Here is an 18587-nt window from a genome sequence, read left to right on the forward strand (position 1 = left end):
AGAATCAGTGTCGTAGGATCTTTTGGGTTGGAAAATCACCTGCACAGAAGCTTGAACATAAAAATCAGTTCAGTTCATAGGCACACATTTTCCCAGACGCATTTTTGTTTGCACGAGTATCAGGCATGAAAATTATGCAGAATTCCAGAAACTGCAGAAGTTGCAGGAGGCAAAATCACATAACACAGTACCTGAAGTTTTGACATGGATTCTGAAAATGTGGCTTCAGATCAATAAGTTGAAACTGAATATTTAGTACATACTGTGATTTTTTTAAAAATAAGTGAATTTACCAAACTAAATTGCTACGAGTATTTTGTTAATCCTCAAGTTTTATAGTTTTCCCAGAATACCTGGTATTCTACCTTACCTCTGTTTGATACTGTAATAAGGTCCTCATCATTAATGCTTCATTCATTCATATCTAATTTTCTTAAATTATTAAAACGCAAGTTAAATGCTGATATATCATCAACCCGTACAATATCAGAAGTGTAGGCATTGACTGTCAAACATGCATTATTGTTTAAAAATTCTTATATACCAAGTATATGAGATAAATTATATTCATGTTATATGCTGAACATTTTTATAATCAGTATAATAAATTTAAATGCCTCCTTATACTTTCTCACAATACAAAGTCACTTGGCTTTAACATGGAACTAAAAGATGTCTTCTCTTCAACTTGCATAAATTTACTGACTGTTATGACAGTCATCTTTTATTTGGCCAAAGTGGGAAAAACGGTATCTCTCTGTTATTTTATACCCCCAAATACCTGGTGTGAGAAACTAAATTCTCCTTGCTGGTAGCCACTGAGTCACAGATTGTCTAGAATTAAGAGTAGAAAGCAACTGTTAAACATCCATGGTTTGATTTTGCCATTCTGTGTAGCTACAAATAAAAGGCCCCAAACTAGGTTATACTGTAAAGGACCGTACCCTGTGATAAACTTCCTAAGGCTCTGGATTTTTAAGTATTTCACAGTAATCTCCATCTCTTCCTCTCTAAATATATATATATGTGGAGAGGGAAGAGTGAGAGACCTGTAACTTTTAAAAGTTAAAATTTATTTTAAACAACAGAGGAAAATACCAACCCAGGTAATTTTCATGCTGTTCTTTCAAACCAAGTCTGTGAGTGTTTCTATTGACTCATTTTTTTCTACCAAAAAGATTGCTGGTATGAGCTCATAAGGGGTCAGGCTGTGCTCTCAATGGAAGTTTTCTCATTGGCCTCAGTGGTTAAACAGCCAAGACCAGTGACTTTAACTTTCACGATTCCATTTTGTATTTCACCGTTTATTTAATTCCAAGGTGAAGTCTAGCTGCATGCACATGCCATCCCGATCTCTAATGTTTAACTTTTACAAACTTTGCAGCTTTCAATTTGAATATTTTTAGACAATGGCTTGTTTTTGTGCTTGTTTTGGTTTTTTTTTTCTCTGTATTTATATAAGAATAATAATCTGAAGCCTTTAGAATATTTAACAAATTGCTTTTCCAAGCTCTTGAAGAATGTCTCTAGTTATAATGTATATTTTTAAACTTTGCAGCTTCAAAACACTGAAAGATAATATCAAGAATATCTGTAATCGGGGAATTTTGTATACCTTCACTGGAATGATTAAGTATGTGATGAATATGTGACATTTTTCTAAAACATCATATAAGTAGGGTTTTTTTTAAAGTATAGTTAAAATAAAGAACAGTTTTATTCATGGTGCTAATGCTAAGATAAGTAGAAAGAAAAGTCTGTGTCACTTAAAAGAGGGAATGCTCTCTTGGGGGTGGTGTCACTCCAAAATGCTGTTTCTGTTACAGTGACCGTCTCATTTTAAGATCTTTAACCATCTGATTTTTCGGTGGTTTGAAATGTATGATCTGTGATATTTGTTACTGAGAAGTGTTATAGACACTGCTGACGCAGATCAGAGAAGAAACTGGGTCAGATGACAAGATATTCCCTGTAATGTTACCTTCCTGCAGCTTTAACATGTGCGCCCTTCTGAGTGAGGGAGTTTCTGAATATGGGTTGTTGTCAACTGTATAGTTTTCTTTGCAATCACTGAAAATTGAAATTTTCTCTCTCCTAAAAAAAACCTAAAAGAAAAAAAGAAAAGCATGTTTAAACCACATTTCTCTTTAAATTGGGAAAAAAAAAAAAAAAAAAAAGTAAAACTATTTAGTATGTCATTTCTCAAAGCTTGGCAGTTTTCCTGTATTGCTCTGTCAGGAGCCTTGTCTTTTCATTCAGCTTCATTTCTGATTACAGATTATTCATTTATGGATGGGCAGCTGTAGAAACTTGCTTCTTGCATATGCAAATCAATCATGGTAATGTTTATCATAAGGAGATTTTGTGGCAGTGAAAAAGGGGTTGTGGCAACATGTTCTTGATTTCAATTGTATCTTCTACAAATGGAATTGGCTTCCTCACTTCACCTTCAGTGGATTTTTTTTTTTTTTTTTTTTTTTGCCATTTACCTCTTGGACTAGACACCGCTCACTAAGCAAGCTGTTCGATTCACTTACAGATCATGATTTTGGAAGGAGCTGGCAGAATGAGTATCAATTCCAGCAGCAATCTACTCCACCAGCAACCTTCCTGGACAGACGGATATTCCACATGCAATGGTAGGAGGAATTCAGTGGCTCTGAGATATGTTTTCTGGGGGGAGGCAGAGGGGAAGGGGCTACTACACCTTTAAGCATGCACAAGTATTATTTTTCAGTAATACTGATTTATTGGAGTTTCACTTCTGGTAAGAAAAATTTCTGTTTGTTACTTTATAAAAGGCTGAACTCACAACACTAAGTTTCAGAAAGTGGCCAGTTTATCGTTCATTTCATTACCAATTCTTTTTCTTAAAATAAATTTAGTGGCCTTGAAAGTGCCAAAAGTTCCCTCTTCTCTGCCCAGAATTCTTTCTTTCTTACCTTTACCCCACACGCCTTCTCTGAACCAACATTACCCTTCAATGCTAATCACCCCTCTGGCTTTCCAGCAGAATAGCCTTTTTGCTCCTTACTGTATTTGCTTTTTCAGCACAAATTACTAGATAGCTTAGACTGGCATTAGAGCACTAGATAGCTTGTGATCTCAGAACTTTTTTTTTCTTATTGTTTCCTGATTATATGGCTGTTTATCTAAAAATGTGTTCTCATATATATTCTCTCAGTATAAATATATATATAAGCATATATGTAGTGTTTGATATAATATTTAAATTCTTTTCATCACTGAGTTAACAGGTAAACCTTAAAATCTAAGCAGACAAACATATACTGCAGTTGCCCTAATCCAAATAATGCTGCAATATAATTTTCAATGAAAGTTTCCACTCAGTGAAGTTCTTGTTCTTTTTTATGTGTAATTTCTAAATACACATGAATACGGAAGTATGCACTTAATAAATGTGCTGACCTGTCTGTAACAGATTCATGGGGAAAAAATTCCTGGCTGAGTTTCACTTTGCACAGGATTTTGTGAAGCGAAACGGTGGGGTCTGCTTTCATGCTTCCAGCGTGAAACTCCTCAGGATCCCCTTATGTTTTAGAGGGACAGGAAGACTGAAGTTCTGACCAGCCTCTACAATCATTCACCTTTTCACTTCCTTTTACTTAGCTAACTCTTTACTCTCACGAAAGTCTCTCCATTTACATTAGGAGCCTAGTGGTCTCTGAAATTCCCTTACACTTCTGAAATGATGGGAATACATATCAACCTAATTTTCATGGAATACTTGATGGCTCCATCAAACCTTTATTCTCTGACATATCACACTCATAATCATTTCCACACTCACTCCCTAAATCTTCCAACAGCAGGATGAGAAACAACCTTACAAACCCTTAAGTTCCTGACGCAGGCCCTGTTGGCCACTATTGATAAAGAAACCTGAGTAACTGTAGGGGTTTTTTTGGTTTTACCTGGAAACTAGGATTGTGTACTGTATTCCAATGGAAAAGACCTGCGGTCTAGTGGAATCTGAGGGGAGGTGATTTCCTAAAATGTGCCAACCCTGTTGCTTGTGGTCCTCTGGCAATATCCATTGTTGTCAGTCTTTCTCACAGCTGTGTGGATAACCTTTTCTTGCAGAGACTGAGAATGGACTTGATGCCACGTTCTGGAGTGTGGCTATTGTAGAACTAATCCATGGCAGTCTTTCCTTCACCCTTAAACCCTTCATGCACTTGTGAGCATTTTATCATGCTAACGTCTCTGCCTGGCATACTCCACTGCCCTCCTTTCCCAAGGAATACATTGTACTGAACTCCTTCTGCCAGCCTTTCTGTGAGGGCAGACCAAAGCAGTCCTGCCTTTGCTCTTATCTTACATAATTATCCTATCCCCACATACAATTTCTTTAATTTGCACATGTAAAGTACTGTCATGCAATGACATACAACTGAGAGCTGTTCAAAAGATTGCCAAGAAAGGATTCAGACGTCCGAACAAGAAAATTAGGAAGCTTCCATAACAAAAAATGAGTTTTACAGCTGCATTTAGAAATCACCTTGCCTGACTACAGGTATTCATCAGAACTACGTGCATTCATCAGAACACCATCTCCATCGTGAAGCTGTAGGCCATGTTGACAGGCTTTTACTGTGGAGTGATATGAGAGTGGCTTGGCTTTTACCATTCTTTGACTGAATCCCACATTCATATTCAGTCTTTATTAAGTCCTTATTCAAGGAACATTTCCACATCACATTACGAGAATTTTGCAAGCCTTTTCCACCTTTTTCTGATATGCTAAAATGTTTTTCCTACACAAGGATCAACATACTTTTTTTCAACAGTACTTCTTGTAAGGTATCTTCCATCAAAGAATTTCAGTGTATTTAGCCAACATTAATAAATTAATTCCTACATATTCAGTCTGCCAAGAGAGGTGTAATCTGCCAAGAGAGTTTTTAATTGGAAAACTGAGGCAAAAAAAATATAACAATACCTTCTCCAACAGTAGCTACTGAGCTAGTGGTAAGGACTGAGAAAATAATCTACATCTGTAGACTTCTGGGGCATGTGATTTAGCTACAGAACTTTCTTGTTGTTGACATAATCCCATGGCACTAACAGAGACAGTAAATACTTAATTTCTTTTCCAGTGTCCAACAGCTTCTATGGAACCCAGTGGCATGAAATACACCCACAGTACTGGACTAAGTTTCAAGTCTGGGAGTGGCTGCAGCATCTCCTTGATACCAACCAACTGGATGCCAACTGCATACCCTTCCAGGAGTTTGACATCAATGGGGAACATCTGTGCAGTATGAGCCTGCAGGAATTCACTCAGGCAGCTGGAACAGCAGGGCAGCTGCTTTACAGCAACCTTCAGCACCTAAAATGGAACGGTAAATAGATACTAGGCAGAGACGCATGTACAGTGGTCTGAATTCTGGAATCTTCAGAAGTTGCTTACATTCCCCAGAGACCTACCTGGCAGATCTCGTTTGCTGTTTGTTATGCTGCTTATACCTCATTCACTGTATTGCTAAATTGCTTAGACATGACATAAGGCAGAAGTCTGAAGGACCAGGGGAAAGGGTATGTTTCCCACTCCAAAATTACCCCTCTGGCTCAGCTGTAGCAGTTGCTGCTTGGAACTAATACCTGTGATTCTTCTCTGCTCATTGTCATATGTCCTATCTGCCATATGCTTTCTTGCAGGCCAGTGTGGAAGTGACATGTACCAATCTCATAATGTCATTGTGAAGACAGAACAGACAGGTGAGTAACAGTTGAGTAACTTATCTTTTCATGGTGACAAAAAGGGGAAACTGTCCATTCCAAGAGAGAAATATCAAAATGGCATTAAATAAAATGAAAGTGTATCATGCAGAATAAAAGAAATAACACAAATATCAATCAATGTCTACTTTTTGATGTTTCAGGCAGTACCACCATATCTTAGTTTGCATGTGGCCACTTTTCCTGGGAGACCCTCTGTACTATCAGCAGTCTATACTGATGTTCAGAGTTGGAGTAGTTTGCAGTGCCCAGTGAGTGCAGCTTTGTAAGACTTCATTGAGCAGATTTAAAACCAACTATCTTCACAGTATTCTCAGGTTTAAAAATGAGAGGGTTTTTGTTTTTTTTTGTTTTTTTGTGAAGTGCTGCTAATGTTTGAAACATGAGGAAACTTCCAAACAAAACAACCTTGCAAGAAAAAATTGTTGCATTTCAATTTTTTCACATTTCAATGAAACTGGAATTCATGGTTTGACTGAATCTGCATTTTCCCTGTAGCAGTCTTTTTTTCCAGTGTATTCATAGCTAGATCCTTTTCCTCCCAGGACTTTGTTTCATGAAGAAAAGAACTTCAGCTTGGTTCAATCCTCCTCTTCAGGCACAATTATTTTCCTGGTTCCTTTGCCAGAACACCTCTGTCCATATCCAAATACTCTCTATCCTATTAGTCCCAACCTCTTTGTATAAGGGTGTGTTCATGAGCTACGTTTTAATATCTCCTGGCAGAACAAATACAGGTTCATAGTGTGCGGTGTCTCCAACAAATACTGCCAGCCTATTTATTCAGCTAACCCGGAGGAGCCCAGCCTCTCCAGCCAGGGACACTATTCGCCTTCTCCTTACAGTGGGCAAGCACTTCAATATGCAGTCCGCTCCTTGCCTGTGCCTGCATAGTCCATGCAGCAGCCTTGATGCTTGCCACGTAGGAAGCTACAGTTATCCTTTAAGTCCTGACTTATGAGATCTTGGTATGATACTAGTTCCTCCTCCCACTAGAGGTGCACAGTATAGTGCACAGTACCTCAGCTGCACATCCTGGAAATGTCAGTGCCCAGGGCTAACTGATGGTTCTTCTAGCTGTGCTCAGTCAGGAGTGGGGCTCCAGCAATGCCCACCATGGGCAGTGGGAGTGGGTTTAATTTCTCCCTGGGGAGGAGCAGGAGGTGTGGACTGGGGCTGCTGGGGAAGGCACTCTTTGTGAGCCAACAGGGACAGGGCTGGTGGTTTAGAGGGGAAGCCTGCTTCATCATAGTAGACCATCGCACTTGCAAAGAGATGGGTACTGAAAAAGGCCCAGATGAGAAGACAAGCTCTCTCCCCATCTTCTGCTAGGTAAGACCTGTTCTCAGAGGCAACATTAGGCACATCAGGTGTCCAAGCAAGGAAAGGGTGTGTGTTATTGTAGGAACGCAAGCTCTGGGTGCCCAAACATGCAGCTATTACTTAGCACGCCTGCTAAATTCCAATGTCATAAGTGGTAACTCAGACAAACATGATGATTTAGCTATAACTCATTTTTGGTTTTTTTATTTCATTTATATGAACATGAAAAAGAAAAACAACCCCAACGCCTAGATTTGAACATTACATCTCATCTTTCTGACTTGGATTCAAAAGAAAAAGATATTTTTAAGGCTTTCGATCTCAAAAGTGCACTGCAAAGAGAGTAATTTCCGGATCAATGTACAATACAATTACTTCTCTTCTGATTGTACTAATCCATCTGACCAGAAGGTCACTAAAAATTATTCTTCTTTAATCGTGCAGGTGGTTTTTAGGTTAAGGATGAGGATTTGACATGCCTGGAATAAAATGGTCCTTCATCTAGGATTAGACTTTGATGTTTCTCACTATGTGCTTACACATGAAACTCTGTTTCAGAGGGGACTTTCGAGTTCTACCATTATAGACCTAAACACTCATTATAAGCATCCTCCTGTTTTACTAGATATTTGAGAACACTTTCATCTCTGTGGCACCAAAGCACTGTCATAATCACCAGAGGCTGAGAATTCAGGACTGGCTTGGGTAGAATTAGAGTTGATTTGGCATAGGAAACCTCCTTCAAGGGCAGGCATAAATGATATATTAACCAGAAAAAGGAAGAGCCTGCTGCATTATGTCTAAAAGTCAGTGATTTGTGTAAGTACATTTGCCTGAGTATGCAAAACCCCATCCATAACTTGAGTGAAAGGAAATAATTTTGTGTGTAGCAAGCCCCTTCACTTCTTGATTCCCTTCACAGCTCCTGTTTTGTACATTTCTTTTTCCCTCAGTGCTCAGTATTCACCTCTCTGCTAAAAGATGTTCTTTTAGTGGTCTGATTTTCCTCTTGGTCTTTTACTTTCAGATCCATCATTAATGGTGTCCTGGAAAGAAGAGAATTACCTGTATGACAGTGGCTATGGTAGCACAGTAGGTAACTAACACCACAATACTTCATGCATTTCTGAGATGGTTTTATTGTTGTCTGAGGCTATTACTTTAAATGTCTTCTTTTTAACTCCCAGAGCTAATGGACAGTAAAACGTTCTGTCGTGCTCAGATTTCCATGATGACACCTAGTCATCAGCCACCTGGTAAGGAACTTGTAATTATATTGTTAATTGTTTGTCGCTTGACCCAGAGATACCAGCATATTATAGTTTCTGCGGTGTTCTGTTGTAGGATTGAATCTGAGCTTCTAATAATTTTAAACTAAGCAATATTGGTTATGACAGCTCTTTTAGCTATCGTTATTACAATACTTGGTTTAAAGAAATGCCTCTCTCTTCTCTCTGTCAAGACAAAGAAGATCAAATAATCTGCAATCTCCACATATCTTTTGAAGTGTCTGAGTCAAAGGGGAAGATGTTAGTGTCAGAGAGATGAGACATTCCAGCTCCACCACACTTTTCTGTGGGTATGGACAAATGAGGGCCATGTTCCTCCCCACAAGTGGCTGTGTCTCCCTAGTGAGACAGTGGCTCATGCCAAAGAAGTTGCTGAGTTTGGGGTCAGGTTTGGGGTTGGCCCAGGGGAGCCGTGGGGCAGGCACTGAGGCCTCTGCCCACCTGGGCCCGTCTCAGCTGACAGCAGGGCAGGCACTGCATGCCTCTTCACCTCCGCACCCCTGCTTCCAGGAGGCACTGAGATACAATCTGCCGGAGGAAGGGCAGGAGGAAGTGCCTGGGCAAAGCACAGTCCGGGCACATGTGTAGAGGGGCTCTGTGAGCCTCATGCCCAGGGCAGGCGCCAGGGGCGGAGGTGGTGGGGAAAGAGGAGAGCAGAGATGGCAGGGGAGCAGGAAAGGGGGCACGAAAAGTCAGGTCCTTCTTAGGATGCTGTTAAGCAAACAGACCTGAGGGAGAAAGCAGTGGAAGTCATGGGAGGATGAGAAAGGAGGACACAGTGCTGTAGATGCAGCCTCGCAGGCGCTGTCTGCAGGTGGGTGGCCGTCATGGCCTCGGTGCCTGCCTCTTTGCTGCAGAGCCCGACTGGCCAAGTGGCACACGGTTTAAACTAATGCACTCAGCAATAAAAAAAAGAAAAAAGAGAAACCCTGAGCAGAAGAAGAAAACCACCAAACCTTAAAAACCCCCAACCAAGCCCTCTGCTTTCTTTGCTGCCCCACCCACTCCCACAAGATGGCTACCAGGCCTCCGGAGCTCTCTGGCAGGGCTGGGGACCTGTCAGGATCCTGGCATGGTGTGTTTACCCGCTGACTGCTTGAGCCTAGAGCTAGGGTGGCACGCCAAGGGCACAGCCTCCTGTAAAAACTAAATTTGTATATCCTGTAAAAAAATGGCTCATTCCTGAATCATATGCAAATACTGTGCAACCTTTTGTCAAAAGTTTTGCAAGACAGCTTTGTTGAAACTGCATCATAACTCTTTTCATCTGTCAGGCCCCAGCCTCCTAACATGGCATGTTTGAAACGTAGGAGCAGAGGCAGAGTGGGAGGCTATTTACACAGCTGAAATCCAGAATAAATCACCAGCCAGGCAGAAGGCAACTGAACTTCCAAGAATAAATTTCCAGCTAAGTGGGGCATAATAAACATTTGCAAGCGAATTGTGGGATTTTAAAATGAGAAGGATATATAAGAGGGCAAATAAAGGACTGGGTCCTGCTGTCCTCGCCTGGAGTTCCCACAGACTTTTAATAACATCAGGGGAATCATAATCTGAAGAAAGGCAGTGAAATAAGCCTCATTTTACTTTTTCCCCCAAGCTGAGTGAGGTTCAGGCTAGTTCCTGCTCTTTGAGAGTGGGAAGGCAAAATGACTCAGAGCACATTTTCTGCTTGGGGGTCAAGGACAGAAATTATGTCAGGCTCAGAATAGGGGAGGTTAGGTTTATCCTCACTGACCTGTTCAGTTTTTGCTTCCAGTTATGTATGAATAAAGCAAGTGTGTGAATAGGTTTGCATCTACCTTTTCACATGCAGTTATTGCAGTTGCTTGTGCAAATCCGACAAGGTTCTATGCAAATTAATATTTCCTGTGAGTCATTTTCCCATGCAAATGCCCGGTTTCCATGAAAAGTATGATAATTGTGCATTCATAGAAGCTGGGAAAACATGCGTGGGACCTTAAGCTCTCCTTTATGGAATTCAGGCATGAAGTATGTTGAAAAGCAAACACAGAAGGGGCTCCCTCTCAGGACTATCCCACAGATTTTACGAGACTTGGTGCAATCAGATGAAAGCTATTCATTAATGACAAGAGGTGGTTTGAGGGCGGGAGGGTTGAACGTGCAGACTGCGAGGTAGGTTACAGTCATGAACAGGCGGAACTTTTCTTTTTCTTCCTTTCTGAAGAAACACTTGTGCCAGAAACCCTGTTCGTTCTCTGGCTGGCTGCAGGTGATAAAGTACCACTGATGAGAAATGGCTTGTTTCTATGGCTCTGAGCCATAGAACAATATACGCACGTCCAGCTGCCAAAAACTCCTACCAGTGCAGCCCTGTTCCCCCACCCTGCCCTCCCAAACAACAATGCTTTGCCAGTTCATTATGTTTTAGTCAGGTAGGTGTTCTGTGCATTGGTACCAGCACATACATTTCACATTAGATCATCTCTTCAGAAAGAAATAAGCCCCCAAAGATACATGCTTCTGCAAAGACTAAGACATAATGGGACAATTCAGGATTCCTTTTATAGACATGATCATCTTATTTCTCTCTCTCTCACACATAACATGAAGTGAGGTATTTGTTAATCAAATTTAGGTTTCAAAAGCCAAATGTTTACCTCTGCATTCATTCTGTATTCATCAATGGTCTCTTTGTGAAGTGTGCTGATTAACATATAGTACAGAAAACAAAACTCTCCCCCTTCCTCCTCACTTAGATTACCTTCTGAAAAGTGATTATCTTTAAAAGAGATATTAGTTCTTTTTTGTGGTTTTATTTCTTTCAACCTGCTAGTCAATGGAAAGCCTTTAATCAAATTTACAAATAGGCTTCATTTTCCTTCTCTGCAGATTCTTCAGATGTGAAAAAATCACAAGATCATACCCCAAAGTCTCACACCAAGAAGCACAGTAAGTCAACATCCACGTTTTTAATGGTTGGTTGATTGAAGGAAAAGAAAAACATTAAAAGCAAATCCCTTTTGGAAGGGAAAAGGAAGCCTTTTGAGAGCAAAACTGGTCAGATCATTACTGTGATTGAATCTTCCAAGGATCTGACTGTTTCTAATACTATTTGCTTGCGTGATTTTTGACTCGGTATTGTTATACTTTTCAAATTATTTTTACCAGTGAGGGCTTACGGGGAAGCAACCAGAAACCAGTTGCCTCTGCCCTATGTTGTGATGGGCTCATGGACTGCAGTAAAGGAATGATGAAAGAGACCCAGGAATAAATCAGGAAGGTCTGTGCTTGGGCATGGCCCAAGCAGGCCAGAGACCCTGCTTAGTATCTCCTTGCAGAACTTCTCACACATGGTGTTATGAGCAGGCACCTGCCCCTCAGTCCCACCACCTTCTCCTCTGATAGAAGTCTTTCTACTCCCCTCATCTGCTTTTTCTGCTAGTTTTTATTGAGCCTTACTCTGAACACAGGTTACTGTACTTGTGATTTCTGAACATAGTTCCATTAATGTACTTTACTGAGATTTTTTTATGCTCAAAATATCTTGTGTATGTCTTTTGCATCCTGTGTCATTTCCTATTTATAATAGAAAACCTTAATATTGGTCCTTCACTGCATTCTGTAGTATTTGATGTCATCCTGTTTCAATATGGTCTTCAGATTATCTGTGTCTTCCTGTCTCCTCTTCTTGCCCTACTCTGTGACTGCCCAACCAGAATTCCTGAACTTTTTATCTGCACACAAATATTTTGTTTCTTTTTGTGTGTGTGTGTATCAAGGTTGCTAATGAAAGGATTAGATAGGATTGGTCTGAAGACAGACCTGTGAAGAGCTGAAGTCACTTTTTCTTTGTTCAGCTTGGAGAAATCTGAAGAGTGACATCATCACAGTCTACAACTTCCTCAAGAAAGGCAGTGGAGGGGGAGGTGTTAATCTCCTCTCTCTGGTGACTAGCGATAGGACAGAAGGAAATGGAATGAAGCTGCACCAGGGGAAGTTCAGATTGGATGTTAGGAAAAGGTTCTTCACTGAGAAGGTGGTCTGTCACTGGAACAGGCTCCCCAGGGAAGTGGTCACAGCAACAAGCCTGTCTGAGTTCAAGGAGCGTCTGTACGATGCTCTTAGTCACATGGTTTAGTTTTAGGTAGGCCTGCGAGGAGCAGGGAGTTGCACTGGATGATCCTTATGGGTCCCTTGCGGCTTGAGATATGATTTTTAAAACTCAGTCACAGCCTTGGCATATAGAAAAGGTCACCTTGTCATGCTGGGCTAATTCCCTGCATTTCTAGTTTCTTCAGTACTGCTCTGTATCATGACCTACTGAGAATGTTACTGATGTCCACTACATCTTGTTGGTTCTAGAAAACAATTGTTATAACAAAGAAAAATATTGGATTGGACTGAAATCTACTCATGTTGCACTGTATGCCATTTTCTATTTACTGTCACATCTTTGACAAGCTTGTTTCCTGCTTAATTTGGTCTAAACTCTTGCATGCTTTTGAAGTCAGACCAAAGGACTGCTACCTTTCTGGCCTAACCTGACACTTTGTTTGTTATTCGTCGTTCATAAACTACTATATCTGACATGTTGGATTTATTTAGACTTTTTTTCTTTTTGACCTGGGGTTTCTGGTGCCATCTCTAGAGTAACTGTGGGATGGATTTGTGCTTAAACTGGGAGTTCTACCTGTTGAACTTTGAGATCTGTTTTTGTCTTTTCTGATATCATGGTCAGACTTTTTTATACCCTTTTCACATACAATTTTGGCTAGTCAGTTTTGTCACTATCCCTCTATCCACCCTACACCTTCTTACATCTTTTACTTATGAGACCTGGGACAAAGTACTCATTGATGTGGAAAAGCATTTCACCTCCTTTGCCTTCTGTCTGTCTTTTAAATGTGTGGAGATTCAGTGTCTGCTTCACAATTACCTTGGCTGTTTCACCTACCGCACGATAATATCAGGTTACATGCCATGCTGTAGAAGAGTATCAGGAAAAATGGGCAAATGAGATGAGGGGAAGATTTAATGTGTTATCTTCAGGGCAGAAACAGTGCCAAAGGCAGAAGGAAGCAGTGGGTGGTTTGGCCTCTGCTTCCCCTGGTTGCTGGGGCTCCTACCTGCCTGTCACGGGGCTCAGACTGCCAAAGGCTGACACTCACCTCTGGCCCCGGTGTAAAGACTGTCAGCGTTTTTTGACTATGTATCTCCAAGGTGGGGGTCCTGTGCTCCAGGAACTGTGTCCTGTCACTACCAAGTGGTCACCATCTGTACATAACACACTGTAAGAACACAACATAAAAATGCAAACATAGCCCAGAGAGTTCTTTAGACACTGCTTCCTCCTGCTCCCTTTCCTCTTTCAGACCCTCGAGGAACTCATCTTTGGGAATTTATTCGAGATATTCTTCTTAATCCTGAGAAAAACCCAGGATTAATCAAGTGGGAAGACCGGTCAGAAGGTGTCTTTAGATTTTTAAAATCCGAAGCTGTGGCTCAGCTCTGGGGAAAGAAGAAAAACAATAGCAGCATGACTTACGAGAAACTCAGCCGGGCTATGAGGTAAGCTGAGATGTTGCTGTAGAAGACTGGGGCACGATAAAGAGGCTACCTGAATGGAAAATCTGGTTGATTTAGAAAAATTAGTTGTCAGCAGCACCAGTTGCTCGGTTTCACAGCTGAGTCTCTCCCACTAATTTTGAGACTGTAGCATTTTCTTCTTTGTCATTTCTTTCCCCTTCTGTTTCTGTATACTGTAATTTATATACCTATGTGTTCTACATATAATATACACTCTGTTGCTGTCCACCCAAACAACCAGTGTAAGAAGGAAACATGACTGCAGCAAGCTGGGAGTTCATGTGCTGCTGGGTAGACTTAAATGGCCCAGTAATGGCCAGAAACATTGTTGTTTCCAGCAATGTTCACAAACTAGACATACACCCCACCCATTATTTTAAAACAGGTTTACACATTCTGTGTGAGGATTTTCTTTGCTCTTTGCTTTAATATTTTGACCATTTTTCCATAACCTATGGAAGTTCAAAATATGTTTTTAAATGAAAGCTGAGATTCTTTCCTGGTCTGATTTCAGATCCTGGTTTATCTGGAAAAAAAAAAGCCCATGAAATCTCGTAAGACTTTTGATAAATATGGCAATATGCTATGACCTGAAATATGGTGAAAGTCAAACTCAGAAAATAATTAATATAAAGTAAAAAGAAGACATCAATTTGTTCTTATCTTTTATTTATCATAATCTTAGGTGTTATATATGTACCAGTAGAAAATAAAGACTTCACAAAGCTGAGGGATTGTCTATTGGCAGTCACCTTTTATGACTGTAGATTAATTTAATCTTAAATCTTTTTCTATGTTTTTATTTTACCAGATACTATTATAAAAGAGAAATCCTGGAGCGTGTGGATGGTCGGAGATTAGTATACAAATTTGGGAAGAATGCACGTGGCTGGAGAGAAAATGAGAACTAAATATGTCAAGAAATAACATTTTAAACACCTGGATGTAAATATTCAAAGACTATTTTCTTATATTTATGTACCAAACTGGGGTGAAAAAACAATTCCACTTCTGTTGGGAAGAAGGAACATTATCATTATTGGTGTTAAAATTATTTTATTTGAAGTATGTCCTGTATGGGGAAAAAATGTACACAGTTTTCTGTGATATAAGATAACATTATAGAATTATGATTATTTTTCCCTTCTTGTGAAGTTTTTCTCTTTTTTTAAAAATCATACAGGCATAATGTGATTTATGAGTCAAAGAAAGGGAAGGAGTAAAATACTAGGGCATTTAGGGAGTATGATGGTCCACTTTGGAAGGCAACAATAAGTGGAGGAAACAGTAAAGCATCTCTGAGCCAAGTAGTCTCCTTCCACAGTCAGCTGGTTTACAGCTTTCATTGGCCAATATAACTTGTTCCTCCCCTCCTCTGTTTTCTGAGAGTTTTATCACTTTGCTGGCTTCCTCTTCAGTTAGCTTATCCCAGCCACAGAGAGCAGTGACTCTGCAAGGTGGCTGTAAACATTTATTTGGAGAACCCATACTACCTCCACCACTGGGACCTTCATTTGTAGGCAGAAGTTTAGGACTTGACGTTACCTGGTACTGAATATCCTCCCTAATCTCCAAAGGGAGATTATTCAGCTCATCCCAGGGAAGGGCTATTTGTTTTTACCTAACATCTTTGAGGTAAACTGCAGGAATAGAGTCAATCTCAGGGACCAAAAGCTATTGAAGGAAGATTATTGTTTTCTGACTGGGCAAACTGCCTAAAAGGCACCAGTTTCCCAGTAGAAATATTAAAACTTTTCCCATTCTGTTATATTTCTAATTAAAGCATTCAAATCCATGCCATGAGCAGCAGTGAGGAGGTGGGCAAGCAGAACATATATTAATTCCATGGCATGAGAGCAGTCTCCCTGGTTCCTTCAAGTTGTATGGTCCTCCTGGCAGGTCAAGTCTCACTTGGACAGATAGTTTCAAAAAACCTTTGAAAAATACAACGCTTCATTGCATGAAAAATACTAGTTCCCTTTGTTTTTCTCAAGTCCAACTCTATATCATATTTATATTTGTCAACTATGCTTGGGATTCTTAGTTGGAGAAAAAACCACCAACATAAAGACCCTGAGATTCTGGGGACATTCAGATCTGGGTCAGTATTTTGGGCTCATCTCTAGCAGTGCCCTGTGGAGACTGAATGTTCATTGGCAGATTTTTCTTTCTCCAAGTCACAAATGCTTCCTGCTGGCACCAAGCACGTGCAGAACACGGGGAGATAAAAACTAGAGGAGGCAACGCTTCACCAGGTCACTGAGTATGTGAGGTGTGGGAGTTGAGAAACAGGATTTTCTTGGTGATGTTAACAGAGGTGAAACGAAGATCGATTCCAACTCACTTTTTCAGGGATGGGGAATTTGGAAAACAATAACAGGGGCTGAGAAATCCAGGGGAAAAAAAAAAAAAAATTTAATGCATCCAATATCCATTTCCTCAGGTGTCCCCTGGATTTGACTTCATATTATCTTGAAATGCAACAAGGTGCAGCTGGAGGTTGTAGGATATTCTATTTTTTGTTTGTCTTGAAAGGAAATAGAGATGAAACCAAGAGACAACAGAAGTATCAATATAAAGTGTATCAAATGTGCTTAGCAACAATTTGTAGGCAAACATGAGAGCCTAACTTGTTATCTACACATGTAGGCTATGTCAAACATCACCACCACCTCCTACACTGTGTATGCCAGAGCTGTCACCATCAATTACCCATACATGACAATTTTTACTTTTCATAACCTGGGTGGAGAGAGGTTCATCTTATTTACAAATCAAATAATAAGCCTCTGTACTTCAAAGCATTTTTTTTCTCTCAGTTTATCTCTCTTTTTTTTTTTTGACTGACTGTGCTAGCCTTGCTTGCTTTTGCGCAACTCAATAATTTCCTTTTTTAAGCTTGATTAGCTACATTCCACTTCCTTTACCATCGTTATGTAGTTCATATAACAAGAACCAGGCCACCAGATGAGGAGAGCACCTTCACTTTGCTCCAAAGACTGTTCCTTCCCCCAACGCCATGGTTATTTCCAGCCCTTTGCTCCATGCTTTTCACCATCCCCCCGGCCCCCCCAATCCACACCTCGGGTGAAAATCTGAAGTCAGTTAAATCATCACAGATCCACAGTACTGTTGTATCTTACCCCATGTTAACGTAACATCTTACAGCAACTGATTGTGATACCTTCATAAAGTTGCTTTCTACAGACCTCTCACCAAACCTCTTGAGAGATAAAATGAACTTGTGATATACAGGTGTCATCACTTGGTTACTGAGCAGCAGCTAAACCTGCTTTTAAAAGTTTTGAAAGATAGAGCTTTATTTAGAATTATACTGTGTGAATCTAGAGAGTGATTTACGCTGGGGTGCAGTATAAATGCCAGTCTTTCACTGTCACGTATTTCAGCCCATGGAAAACGTGCAAGTTTCTATTCCCACTCTGCAGAACTTTTCAGACTAGGTACTTGTCATTCAGAATTACAATAGCTTAAAGTTGCAATAGAAGCCAGCCAACATTTACGCTGCTTTACAAATATATTAATCTTTGCCTAAAACAAACACAAAGGACTGTTTAAAACTACAGTTCTTGCCAAGGACAGATGCAACCAGCCAACTAGACCTAAGCAAATGGAGAAAATGAAGAGATGAATGTTTATGTAAATTACTATTTAAACAAAAAGCATTTCTGATTGCTCTTTTATTTTATATTTCAGAGGCTGAGCAATCATATTTTTAGATGTATCCTCTAAGTTAGCAGCTGCTGAACTGGTAGCACCATGTGTATAGATTTTTATTGTACCATAACTTTTCATATGTATAAAGCTCTGGATAGGAAAGTATATTATATTTATATAGTTACATGCAAATCACAATGTCAAAGGTGTTGGCATGAGCACTCTCAAACTATTTTTTCTGCACAAAATTAGAGCAACTTACTCTAAAAACATCCTGAGAAACTGTATGTAGGCTGGTGAACTACACAGACATTAAAATGTCTAGTTACATTTTCATCTTTCTTTCTGCAGCACATTGCATAATTCCTGCTTGCTTTTCACAGCATCATCTTCAATGTATATGTGTGGAAACAAATCCATGTTAGATATTTCATTATTGCCATTGTAAATCTCAGCTTGGAGACTATGTATCACAAAATGGTTCTAAAGACCATTTCTACTTTTGTGGATACAATATAAATTCAAATAAAACACCCATGAAAGAAATTTTCTGATGAATGGTTATCTTAATATTTTTATGTCTTGAGATTGGACGTGACTAACATGAATTCTTTCAATATTGGAGAATACTTCAATACTGGTGAAAGGATTGATGTAACTGCCACAAGATCCAACAGCTTGAATTTACTATTATGCTGAATAGCCCATCTATTGTGAAAATACTGGATTTCCAAACCTGTTTTATATCTCACAGGCCTCACTGGAATACTTGATTATGTCGACACGGCTAGATTGCCTTTCTTGTTTGGCTGCTAAACTTTACAAAGGTCTTACTTCAGCACTGATTTTAACTTCAAGGTATGTGCTAGGGCTAGGCTGATTGATGTTGCCATTACTCACAGTGAGCATTTCCTTTACTGAATCAAAGCAGCTAAAACTATGAAATCCTGTGCTCTGTGTTATTTTTCCATCTAAGTGGTAGCTACA

At 39.9% G+C, this 18587-nt stretch overlaps 1 protein-coding gene across 2 annotated transcripts; it reads left to right on the forward strand.

The window, feature by feature from the left end:
• Positions 1–2539: 2539 nt before the first annotated feature.
• Positions 2540–14877, forward strand: EHF (ETS homologous factor). 2 transcript variants are annotated; one of them, XM_074909111.1, is made up of 8 exons: positions 2540–2639; positions 5121–5366; positions 5683–5742; positions 8114–8182; positions 8274–8342; positions 11229–11288; positions 13712–13907; positions 14737–14877. In XM_074909111.1, exons 1-8 carry the CDS (start codon positions 2543–2545, stop codon positions 14834–14836), a joined length of 897 nt encoding a protein of 298 aa, XP_074765212.1. In that variant the 5' UTR covers positions 2540–2542; the 3' UTR covers positions 14837–14877. The 2 variants fall into 2 exon arrangements, with proteins under 2 accessions (XP_074765212.1, XP_074765213.1); XM_074909112.1 differs by lacking the exon at positions 8274–8342.
• The last annotated feature ends 3710 nt before the right edge of the window (positions 14878–18587 follow it).

This window comes from Athene noctua, chromosome 6 (genome assembly GCF_965140245.1).
Source record: "Athene noctua chromosome 6, bAthNoc1.hap1.1, whole genome shotgun sequence".
Classification (NCBI taxonomy): Eukaryota; Metazoa; Chordata; class Aves; order Strigiformes; family Strigidae; genus Athene; species Athene noctua.

What these genes read in the sequence shown, in the direction of transcription:
- EHF (XM_074909111.1), top strand. Translation starts at nt 2,543, where the DNA reads ATGATTTTGGAAGGAGCTGGCAGAATGAGTATCAATTCCAGCAGCAAT. An exon ending in TGTGAAGACAGAACAGACAG is followed by an intron (nt 5,743 to 8,113) that starts GTGAGTAACAGT and finishes TTTTACTTTCAG; the next exon opens with ATCCATCATTAATGGTGTCC. An exon ending in ACCTAGTCATCAGCCACCTG is followed by an intron (nt 8,343 to 11,228) that starts GTAAGGAACTTG and finishes CCTTCTCTGCAG; the next exon opens with ATTCTTCAGATGTGAAAAAA.